The 11984-nt window shown below is 29.3% G+C and overlaps 2 protein-coding genes across 2 annotated transcripts; one reads left to right on the top strand and one right to left on the bottom strand.

The window, feature by feature from the left end:
* Nucleotides 1-934: 934 nt before the first annotated feature.
* On the top strand, nt 935-2440 carry PsbQ (photosystem II oxygen-evolving complex protein 3). The gene is made up of 3 exons (NM_001247599.1): nt 935-1232; nt 1934-2229; nt 2342-2440. Exons 1-3 carry the CDS (start codon nt 935-937, stop codon nt 2438-2440), a joined length of 693 nt encoding a protein of 230 aa, NP_001234528.1.
* A 445-nt stretch (nt 2441-2885) lies between these two features.
* Nucleotides 2886-4667, bottom strand: LOC101266181 (protein DESIGUAL 2-like). The gene is made up of 3 exons (XM_004232708.5): nt 4331-4667; nt 3796-4001; nt 2886-3500 (listed from the first exon to the last, which is right to left on the bottom strand). Exons 1-3 carry the CDS (start codon nt 4427-4429, stop codon nt 3287-3289), a joined length of 519 nt encoding a protein of 172 aa, XP_004232756.1. The 5' UTR covers nt 4430-4667; the 3' UTR covers nt 2886-3286.
* Nucleotides 4668-11984: the final 7317 nt, after the last annotated feature.

Below are 11984 nucleotides of genomic sequence, written 5' to 3'. Positions count from 1 at the left end.
TTCTGACAAATTGTCATAATTTTAGTCACAAGATGTGCCTTAACAAGTTATGGTAATGTTAGAATTTAGTTAGAAATATTTTTAAATTATGGCAGAAATCTTAAATTATCATAAGTTGTCCAGTGAAATTTTTAGAAAAAAAACTTTATGCTTTAAAATTATGCTCAGTTAGGTTTTTAGGAGCAGGGTTGGGACAAATTATTAGCGAACAACAAATATTGAATTTTGCATATCTTTAAAGGGTATTTTAACCTTTTTTTCTCTTATTTTAAGTGATGATAATTTTGATACTTGTACAAATTTGGCTAAATCTCAGAAGTTTTGTACAATTTCTTAATCTTCGCATCCTTATAATCACTTATATGTAAAAAATTTGAGGTAAAGTAATTTGTAACAAACATCAATTTGGAATTTCCAATTGTACGTACGTGTTAAACCCCAAAAGGTGAAAACTTTCTAATGAAGAAACAATCTGAGAGACGTACATTTGCAACTGGGAAATCAATTTCCAACGAAAGGAAAGAATCACTTTTTATGCGACACTATTAAGTTATCAGTATAATAGAAGTTTAGTGCTTTTGAACTATTTTTTTATTCATTTGACGAGCTCTAAAAGTTTCATCAATTTCAACAAATATCTGTCATATATGATGATGTGTACACCCAAAATCTGCTTGGTCCAGGTGTCAAGATGCTACAGCTTGTAAAGTAACCCGAATCCAACATGTCAACAATTAATGCATTGATTGGCTGATGGAATATCCAAAACCAGATAAGGTGATCCTAAGTGTAATCACTCTGCATCACAGGCACCAGAAATTGCAATATCCAAATCATACGTACCACAAACATTAACTTATAATTCCCAAACATTTGTAATCAAGTCTTACCTGAAACATTTTATTTTATCACCAAAACAAAAAGGTCCTGAGGAATGGCTCATGCTATGGCTTCTATGGGTGGCCTAATTGGTTCTTCACAAACTGTCTTGGATGGTAGCCTCCAGCTTAGTGGCTCAGCCCGCTTGAGTACTGTTAGCACCAACAGAATTGCCTTGTCTAGACCAGGACTCACTGTCAGAGCCCAACAGGGGTCTGTTGACATCGAAACTAGCCGTAGAGCCATGATTGGTCTTGTTGCTGCTGGCCTAGCTGGTTCCGTTGCTAAAGCAGCTTTTGCTGAAGCCAGGTCAATTAAGGTTGGCCCCCCACCTCCTCCCTCGGGTGGATTGCGTAAGTCGTCCTTTTGCTTTCTTTCCTGCTGATGAATCAATTTCCTTCTTTTATAGACATAGATTTATAAATTCTGAATTACACGCGCCTAGTCTAGATTCATCACTGATTAATCGAACGATACAATAGTAATATCATAACAGATATATTTGCGGACAATTGATATAGTGTAAGATTCAGATATGCAAGACAGAGAACCTAGGAGTGACCCTCCAATGCTGCATTTCAATTTTTAGTAGTTTGAACCTTTAGATCAAGCAAGTTGATATTTATATCAGCATTTCCAATTGAAAGATAGATCAAGGAATAGATTGATTTAGATTTGTTATTAGATCATGTCAAACAGAAAGGTCTTTAAGTAAATTAAAAGAGAGAATTAAACTTGAGAAAGACAAAAAAAATGAGGGGCTCATATGAAGTAGTTAAAGATTGCATTTTGACAAGATGATTTCAATCCCTTCTAATTTTAATAGTAATATTGTGTGAGGGGAGCCTAGCCGTAGCTGGTAAAGTTGTTCGAGTTGTTGTGGTAATAGCCTCTTGCAGGAATGCAAGATTTAGAAGTAGTTATATACATGCAGTTGGAACTATCATGATTTCTCATTTTGGTAAAATTAGATGTACAGAAAATTCCAACAATTTGAACTAGAAAGGATAATGTATGGAATTTCCGTACTGATGCTGAAATTTGGTTTGGGCAGCTGGAACTTTGAACTCAGATGAGGCAAGGGACTTCAGTTTGCCATTGAAGAATAGGTTTTACCTTCAACCGTTGACTCCAGCTGAGGCAGCCCAGAGAGTTAAGGATTCAGCCAAGGAGATTGTTAGTGTCAAGGATTTCATCGACAAGAAGGCCTGGCCTTACGTCCAGAATGACCTTCGTCTCAGAGCAGAATACCTTCGCTATGACCTTAAGACTGTTATCTCTGCTATGCCAAAAGAACAGAAGGGAAAACTCCAGGATCTGTCTGGAAAGCTCTTTAAGACCATTAGTGATGTAAGTCAAATGTCTAAATTCTTGGTTAATAACATGAATGACATAGTAATTGGATGGGTTGCTTATGATTTCGCTTTTTTCTGACAAAAGATTTCTCATTTTCTTTCCTCAGCTGGACCATGCAGCAAAGACCAAGAACAGTGCTGAAGCACAGAAGTACTATGCTGAAACTGTAACTACCTTAAATGATGTTTTGGCCAACCTGGGCTAGAAAATTTTTCTCTACTATGTTATTACTTCCTGTAAGTTAACGAATACTTCTTGAATCAATTGTGAAGAATGATTTTGGAAGAATTGTTTAAAATCTGAAACAACTAGTGCTGCATCCGAGAGCCTCAACTTGAGTTCTGCATGTGATTTTGATTGGGAATTTCACTTGATTGAGGCCTGCAAATGATAAACATGGTTGCACCATTCCAGATTACTGAATGTGTTGCTTAATCTTTAATTTGTTTCACATAAAAATCTACCTCAATCATGAAGTTTCACTACATCTTCTGTCTTAAGTCTTCTGGCTTGCAACACCAGAGCTACATGACCAAACCTAACCCTCCAAATCTACATAGTCGTCCTACTTGACTCAAATTTAAGTACTTTGAATGTTAAGTATCGTGTTAGCATGCAGAGGAATAGATTAGTAACAGCAAGGATGCTAATTGGAAAAGAAGCAGTGAAATCATATTCAGATTAAGCCCCAAAGTAGTTGCAAAAATTACATTGAATACTGAACTAGTATAAGTTTTGAGTCAGACCAACAATGCTTTTAATACATTCTCTCTTCTTTTGGGAAAACAACACAGCTCACGTTACTGTTTGCTCAGGACATATATTATGAACATCAAATTACACTAGGGTCAAGAAAAAGTTACAAATAACATAAAAATTCAAGAAATGTTACATGAAATATTAGGAATTTTTTAAAGGGAAATATGGGACTCGGTTATGATGAGTTCTCCATACATGCTCTGCTTTCATTTCTCCCGTAGAGAGCACTGAGTTGATTTAATTCTGTTAGCGAAGGCTGCATATATTGGAAGAGAGTAACTTTTTTTTGTATTCATGCATGACCTCCTTGTTGATTCAGCTTCTTATCTTCCTGGATGGTGGCTGTAGCAGAGATGTAGTAGGAAACTGAGAAAAGTCCATGGATAAAGCACAATATCCCTCCTATTGACAAGAAACGATGGTGTGATATGCCACAAGATCTTCTTGCCTTCCCGTTTGACAATGTTCCGGCTACCAGCAATGAGAATGCAATGGCCATAATGATCCTAGTATCAGAACAATTTCTTTTTAAATCTACAACCATGAATAAGATAAGTAATACATAAACAAAGTGCACAATTTATTAGCACCACAACATTCATTGCCCTCATAAATAAATCTGTCCATGTTACCACTAGGGGATATAATGTGAATTGAACCATTAACAAGAGGTCTCAGGTTCGAGCTCTTTCTGCATATGGAGAACCTTTTGACAAAGAAAGTTTTACCCCTTAATGGTTCTACCCAGTGCAAATCTAAACAAGTCGGAATGGGAGACGAGAGGGGGGTTTGGAAAATTACCATTGGAATACAAATGAAGCAAATGCAAGTTGTTTGTTAGAAGAGGCCTTATCCAGCTCTTCCTTGGACTGGATGCAAATACAACCAGCAAGCAGATTAGAAATAACTTGTGCCAGAACCAAAAGTACTGTTGCAGCCAATCCTAGCTTAAAAGCTTCATAGCTTGGATCTCTACATTCAAAGATCCACACCTTTAAGTCCTGAACCTGTTCCAACAAATCAAGCCTAATTGTGTTAATTGCCACAAAATGTAATTAAGTAGATTAAAGTATACCCTCTCAATACTTAAGTATTTTAGACGAGATGACCAGACATTTAACATGGGATAAGAACAGACAAAAATTCTAGCTTCCTGTCTCCCTACTACCCACTATCAAAAAAAAAGATTGCCCCGTGAATAACAAATCAGGTAGGCACGTGTTAAGAATGTAATTAACTAACTAAAAGTATGCTCTAACCTAAAGTTATTAGATGAGACGACTACACATTTAAACATTTTATACTAATCATAATTTCCGAATGAATTGTCATTTACCTTATTTTGTTCTACCTCAGCTTGAATTCCTAGTATACCAGCAGCAACATCCAAAATCACAAGAAGAAGACAAACAAGAATGCCAATGTTTTTAGCCATCTAGTTGATTAATTAATTTGAAATTAGAGATGGCTGATAATCTTCATGGAAAAACAGGGGATACCCTTTTATACAAACATAGAGAATGCATGAAAAACAGCAAAAAAAAAATAAAATGGAGTCCAACGTGAGAATCTGAATAAAGGAATGGATGCAAGAAACCTAATACTTAATGTTTGTATATGAAATATGAGTAAGATTAGCTGGAGCCTATGGAGAAAAAGTCTTCCTTTGTCTTGAAAGGCCTCTTTATTCTACTTTACTTTGTTTTTTTATTTTTCTCTCTTTAGATATTTCGATTCCTTTCATGGAGAACAAGGAAAGCAGGGTATCCCCAGCTCAAAATTTTTTGTTATTCTCTTAATTTGTTAAAGCCATATATACTCATTTGCATGTTACTGCAGCTTTCATCCAATAGTATATATTAATTATTGTTAGTATGTAGTAAGATGATTTGTGTCTTTAACTGAGAAGTATGCATAGATGGATTCTTTCTAATGGTTAAGAGTTGTTTGGCTCAGCTTAAAAGCTTGTCAAACTGACTTAAAAGCTGGTTTTTGACTTATTTAGTTGTTTGGCAATAGTCAAAACAACTTATTTTAAGTTAAGAAAAACTTATTTTAAGCCAAAAGTTAAAAGCTGGGTAGGGGTAGTTGACCATATTTTTACCTTTTTGCCCTTATTATTTTTATGCAATCTCCAAATTACCCACATAACCCTAACATCTCTTTCTTCTATTTTTCCCTTTTCATGTGTGGATCATAGACAATTGCTATCACTAATTATGAAAATAAAATAAATCTTAAATCTTTCAAGTGATCTATTTAAATTATATATTATTAAAATGTAAAATAAGTTGCACATATAACTTAAATAAAAATTTATATTCCTCTTATAAATAATTTGTGATAATAAAGAAATATGTGAATGATAGACAATTATTATTACCTATGGATGAAACTAAAATAAAATCTTAAATCGTTCTTTAATCTATTCAAATTATATATTTTTAAAATCTATAATAAGTTTATATTCCTCTTATAAATAATTTGTGATGAGAAAGAAATATGTGAATGATAGCAAAATATAATTATTTATGGCTGTAAAATATAAATTAATTAACTTTTATTATGTTAACAGCTTTTAAGGGTATTTCAGACATTTTGATTTAAAAAGTTGTTTATCAGCACTTATTTGCCAAACACACCAACAACTTTTTTTTAACTTCAGCACTTTTATCCAAACACATAACTGCTTATTTTAAAAATAAGTTTCAGCACTTTTAAAAGTAGTTTTTTAAAGCTGCTTTTATTAAGCCCATCCAAACGGGCCTAAGTATTTTGCCTTGAGGTCATGCTAATGCCAATATTATATACTTCTTTGTCTAATTTATGTCACACTCTTTTATTTTTATTTTTTTTATCAAATAAGACATAAAACTAAAAGCACATTTATAAAGATTCAATTCAAAATGGACTTGGTTCTTGGAAACTTCTCTAAAAAGTAGACCTTACAAAATGGACTTTCTAAAATTTGAAAGTGAAGAAACAGTTTGTAGCTTTTTGCGAAAATCATTAAAGCCCAACCAATATATAAAAGGAAAAATTGTATATAATAGCAAACTAATAATCTAAATTAAATGGAATAGCTAGGGTTTAATTTAATTGTGCTCCATAGCAAACATTAGCTACAATTTGCCAGCGTCTCTCTCCCAAAAATTTCACTCGCCACTCACCGTTCTCGCTCACCTCTCACGCTTTATACACAGAAGTGTATAATTCTGTTTCTGTTTTGTATAAAGCGAGAGAAAATTGTATATACACATGCAAAAATGTATATCTTCGTGTTATACACTTAATTATACAATTTACAAACATTTTACTTCAAATATTGCAGAGAAAAAGGCCAACGAATTATACAATTGCGAATTATACAATTGCAGTGAAATACAATTTTCTCTAGTTTTATACAACAGAAGTGTATATATTGTGTTTCTGTTTTTGTATAAAGCGAGAAAAACATATATCTTCTTGCTATACACTTATAATTATGCAATATACATACATTTTAATTCGATTCAACTATATGCAAAGCGAATTATACAATTGCGGCGAAATAGGCCAGCGAATTATACAATTTAGGCCAGCGAATTATACACTTGTATATGTATAGCGAATTATACAGTTTTTATGTTTGCTACGGAGCGCAATTATGCAAAGTTTGCTATAACATACAAATATGATTTTTTTGTTTGCTATATGTGAAAGTTGCTCTACATAGAAAATAGTAAACAACAATTACGCTGGACTCCACATGAAGAGAGTATCCAGTCTAGTTAATAGCTTTGGGCTGATTACTTCTGTTCCATATTCAATAAAAGCCCATCTCAGAATTGTAAGTCTACGTTTCAGTTTATATATAATATTTTTAAAATTTATTTTTTAAAAATATTACTTTTATGTATCTTGATAGAATAATTATATCAAAAAATTTTATTTTGTATGAGGTATGTCAAATCATACTTGTGTGAGACATTATTTAATTAATAAATGGGATATGATCCATCTGTCAAGTGACAAGTGACATCTATTAAGTCCTTTTGGTATGTCCGAAATCTCAGATACACACTTATATTATACTAAGGTCTTATTACCCCGGAACTTACCCTTTTCAGTTTATGTGACACTATATTGAGATCCAACGCTGGTTGACTCTTTTTTTAAAAGTTAGTGCCACGTAGGTTGAAAGGGGTAGAAAATTACTTATAAAATAAGTTCAGGGGTAATAGGACCTTATTATAGTATAAGTGTGTCCCTAAAATTTTAATTTTGGACAGAGGTTGAGGAGATACTTGACCATTTTTCCTTTTTTTATTTTTCACTTATTTCAATATTTTTTTATTTTTAGTTGTTTAAAATATTTTTTTTAAACAATCTAATTAGTTGATGTTTTTTTATTTTTTGTTTTATTCTTATTTCAAACATATTTTTTGTTTTTATTTTTTAACACGTGTTTTCTTAACTAATCTAATTAGTTTATGTTTTATTTTGGGAAAATTATATGAAATGGCAAACATTCATAACTAATTATATCTTAGGGGTATAGTTTAATTTATTTACCTTATATAATTTTAGTTTTTTTTTTGCTATATTTAATGGGGTCCACAACCTATTATGTAACCAATTGTATAAAAACTTTATTTTCTAATTTTGTATATAATTATACAAAAAATAATTTTCTCTCTCCTTTTCACATACAATTTTCTCTCTCCTTTTAACATTCCAACGTTTTCTCCTACATTTAATACTCCAGCTAGCCGGTTTGAAATTCAAATTGTTATCTAAAATTAGATTTCTCCCTCCCGAAGTCGAAGTTCCCTCCCCAAGTTGAATCAATTTCGTAAGTACTCCTTAATTTTAGTTGTTTACCTTTTTTTTTACTTATTTAAAATTTGTATATGTGTTCTGTTTATTATTATTTTTCATATATTTTGATGAAATAATCAATTTTTTGTTCTTGATAGATTTAAATTTGGTCAAACAATGAATGAATCATCTTCATCATTGAGGATTACAAGAGGTAGTCCTTTGCATGTCAATGTTGTTGACATTTTACCATCCTTTTCAATGGGGCTAACACAAGATTTTGGGGTTGATGTGGGTTCTTTGGGGAAATCAAATAAAGTTATACAAGAACAAACCATGGAAGAGCTGAGATCAAAGAAAAAAAACGACCCTATGGCAGTACAACAAGTTATTAAAAATGCCAAAGCTAGAGGCATTAAAATTGTACAAGGAAGAAGAAAGAGGAAAGCTGTAAACATTGAATCAGAGGAAAATGCTTCTGAAGTAGTCGGATCTGAAGAACTTTATAATCAAGAGGTACTGTCTTAAAACACAATGTTACATACAATTTTTTGGTTAATTAGTTGTCAATATACAAAAAATATTAAATTAAGTATTGTATATAGTATATTCCATGTTTTAGTAATTGTATATAGTATATTTAAGTATTGTATATGGGAATATATGATTAGAATTTGTATATTCTATTAGTTATATACAAATTATTGAAGTTAGTACACAAAGTAATTGGATTTAGTTATATAGATGGGAAAATATCATATGTGATTATAATTTGTATATTGTAGTAGTTATATACAAATTATTTAATATAATGTCATGTTTAACTAATATATTCATGTACACATATTGTAGTTGGATTTAGTCATATAAATGGGAAAATATCATATGTGAGTATAATTTGTATATTGTAGTAGTTATATACAAATTATTGAATATAATATCATCTTTAACTTATATATTCATGTACACATATCAATATAACTTATATTTTTTTTGTATATATATATAAAAAAAATTGAATTTAGTTATACAGATTGAAAATTTAAATATATGATTAGAATTTGTATATTATATAGTTATATACAATTATTGAAGTTAGTATATATTGAGTATATATACATATACAAATCTGTCTATCAATGTTGGCCTTTTTTAGCATTACGTAAACTGTGACACCCATGTCATTGTGTATAATCATTCGTTTATTGCTTTCTTCAACCTTGTACTCAATCTTCAAAGTCTTATTAATCATATCAACGCCAATCTGTTTGGCAATAGTAGTATAAAAATCAAGAAACGTTGACTGTTCCTTAAAAACTACTCCCTCTATAGTATAATCAACGTAACTCTTTGTATCGTCCCATTTTCCAGAATGCATGACCAAAATAGCTAATGAGCCCATTATCTGTACATTTATGAAAAGAATATTTATATATATTTCAAATAATTCAATGAGATCATATATACAATTAATAAAACAATTTTTATACAATCAAATTATAGAAATTTTATACTGTTATTCTTTTTAATATACAAACACTACATCTACAATAGTGTATACTTCTTCCAAAAATAAATCGTATGACATAGAATTTTTATACTGTTATTCTTTTTAATATACAAAGACTACATCTACAATAGTATGTAATTCTATCAAAAATAAAACACATGATTTATGAATATATACAATTATGAACACTGATTAAATATTGTCGCTTTCAAAATATACAAATACCGCGAATCACATATACAATTACATGAACAGTAATAATTGTATATTGCAAAATTTCAACTTAACAAAATCATATTTTGAATTTTTTTTTTAAAAAACCACTCACACTAACGAATGAACACAAATTCAGCTTAACAAAATCATATTTTGATTTTTTTTTTAAAAAACAAACGATCGAAAACAATTCACAAATTCTAAAACCAATTTAACATTGTATAGTTATTGCAATAATAAACAAGAAATTTCATCGAATAAAAACTTACCTGTATTCGATTGCAAAAATTGCTGAACTTCAGTTTCACAAAGAGCAAAAAAATAATAATTATTTTTTTGTTTCAATGGCTGTATGAATTTTTTTTTTGAATTTGAACGTTTAGCTTAAAAAAAGGGACGTTTCCCTAAAATTGTGGCATTATGTTGATTTATTGTTACCATATTTAATGCTTAAGTTACAAACAACTTTTTAAAATAGAATTGTATAAATAATAATAATAAATTATATACAAAATTAAAGACACCTTTAATAACTAAACTATACCCATATAATGTAATTAGGTAAACTATACCCATATAATGTTGTTTAATCAAATAAGTTTGTCATATATGAAATTTTCCCATTTATTTTTTAGTTTTGCACTTATTTCAATATATTTTTTGTTTTATTTTTTAAAATGTTTTTTTCTTAACTAATCTAATTAGTTTATGCTTTTCTTTAATTATTTTTTGTTTTACACTTATTTCAATATTTTTTTTTCATTTAAAATATCTTTAGCTAATCTAATTAGTTTCTGTTTTTTTTTATGTAGTGAATTTTGATTTGATTTTTATGACGTATAAGTTTTTATTTTATTATATTAATTTTTTTTATTTTATGTTATTTATTCATATTTTAATAAATAGTTGTTTTTATTTAATTTTTCATATATAAAATCAAAATATAAATAATTTCTTTTGTTCTAAAAATTATTTTTTATCAAAAGTATAAATAAAAATTTGTAAAGTCGAAAGAAGTCTTCTAAGGAATAAATTAATAAAGTTATCATTTTATTTATTATTTTTTAAGAAACATATAAGGAAAGTAAATAAATAAAATATTTATTGAATTTTAGCTAACTTGAATTTCAGGAATAAAAGATATCATATAAATTAAAAAAATAATTACAAATTTATATAAGTGTTATAAATATTTTTCTTACTTATCATAAATAAAATTATTAAAATATAAAATACAAATCTGAAATAATAATCGAGCGAAAAATCAAATAAAAAAATAAAAAGTAAAAGAGAAGAGGGAAAAACGTCACCAAAGGAAGAGGAAAAAGAAGTTAGGGCCCTTTTTTAAGTGGGACCCAGTTACTACTTGTTGAAAAATAAATAAAAAATTATATGCCTAAGTCATACACAAGTCTTTAAAGTTGTCCGCATTTTTCATTTAGACACCTTAACTTAGAGCAGTACCTATTGAACACTTTAATCTTAACAAATTTATATCTATTAAACACAAAATGAAATTTATGGAAAGACATAAGTGCGTGTGACTCAAACACAAATACATAGCAGATAGACCAATAAAATGATAACACGTGACAATTAGATAAAAAAATTAAAGAAAAAAATAAATTATTTTATCAACCCCACCCCTGTTCTTCTTCGTCAAAATTTCCTGCCATTTAAAGCTTTTCGCCCATTTTGAATTTTCTTTGATCACTTACTACCATAATTATCTAAAGAAAATAACGATTTGAATTTTCTTTAATCACTTGCTACCATAATTATCTTAAAAAAATAACAACTTCTGATTAAAAGAATAATCAATTAATATTATTTTTATAAAAAAAAGTAAAGCTTTGCTACAACATTTGGGTTTTAAATCTATTAACTTTTAATAAATTAAGGTAAAAGCAAAAAAAAAATAAAAAAGAATTAGAGAGTACTTAGATGATGAATGCAGTGAAGAAGTTAAGAAGAAGACAAGTTTTTTCTTTTTTTTATTTAATTTTAAAAAATTAAGTAGATAAGTTGGAAAACAAAAAAAATTTAAATTTTTAATAGGTATACGCGCTCAAGGAGAGTGGAATACACACTTTTTGTCATGTCATTATTTTGTATCTAATAAGAATGATTTATGAATAAATAAAGTATTCAATAGGTACAATTCTTAGTTAAAATGTCTAAGTGAAATATGTGGATAATTTTAGGTGACCAGGTATAACCTAAGCCAAAATTATATAAATTTTGTATACCATATGCCTCATTCCGTAATTCGTAATAAAAAAATTTCAATTATATCACACACTTCATTTTTTATTTTTAAGTATAGAAGATAAACCGTCTCTTTCACAAAAATCTAGAAATCATACGTGTCAAAAAGGAACAAACTAGAAAACTTTTTCTGTGTCTGTCCATAACGGAAAAAGCTAGTGTTGGTTCTAGAAACCGCTGAAAGCTTCTTCAAATC

The sequence above is a fragment of the Solanum lycopersicum genome, chromosome 2 (assembly GCF_036512215.1).
Source record: "Solanum lycopersicum chromosome 2, SLM_r2.1".
Classification (NCBI taxonomy): domain Eukaryota; kingdom Viridiplantae; phylum Streptophyta; class Magnoliopsida; order Solanales; family Solanaceae; genus Solanum; species Solanum lycopersicum.
Note: the sequence above shows the minus strand (reverse complement) of the source record. Positions and strands in the feature narration are given on the sequence as shown.

Coding starts and splice junctions, on each gene's coding strand:
- PsbQ (NM_001247599.1), top strand. CDS start 935: ATGGCTCATGCTATGGCTTCTATGGGTGGCCTAATTGGTTCTTCACAA. Junction 1,233..1,933: donor TCCTCCCTCGGGTGGATTGC/GTAAGTCGTCCT, acceptor TGGTTTGGGCAG/CTGGAACTTTGAACTCAGAT. Junction 2,230..2,341: donor TCTTTAAGACCATTAGTGAT/GTAAGTCAAATG, acceptor TTCTTTCCTCAG/CTGGACCATGCAGCAAAGAC.
- LOC101266181 (XM_004232708.5), bottom strand. CDS start 4,429: ATGGCTAAAAACATTGGCATTCTTGTTTGTCTTCTTCTTGTGATTTTG. Junction 4,002..4,330: donor CTGAGGTAGAACAAAATAAG/GTAAATGACAAT, acceptor TTGTTGGAACAG/GTTCAGGACTTAAAGGTGTG. Junction 3,501..3,795: donor GCTTCATTTGTATTCCAATG/GTAATTTTCCAA, acceptor TTCTGATACTAG/GATCATTATGGCCATTGCAT.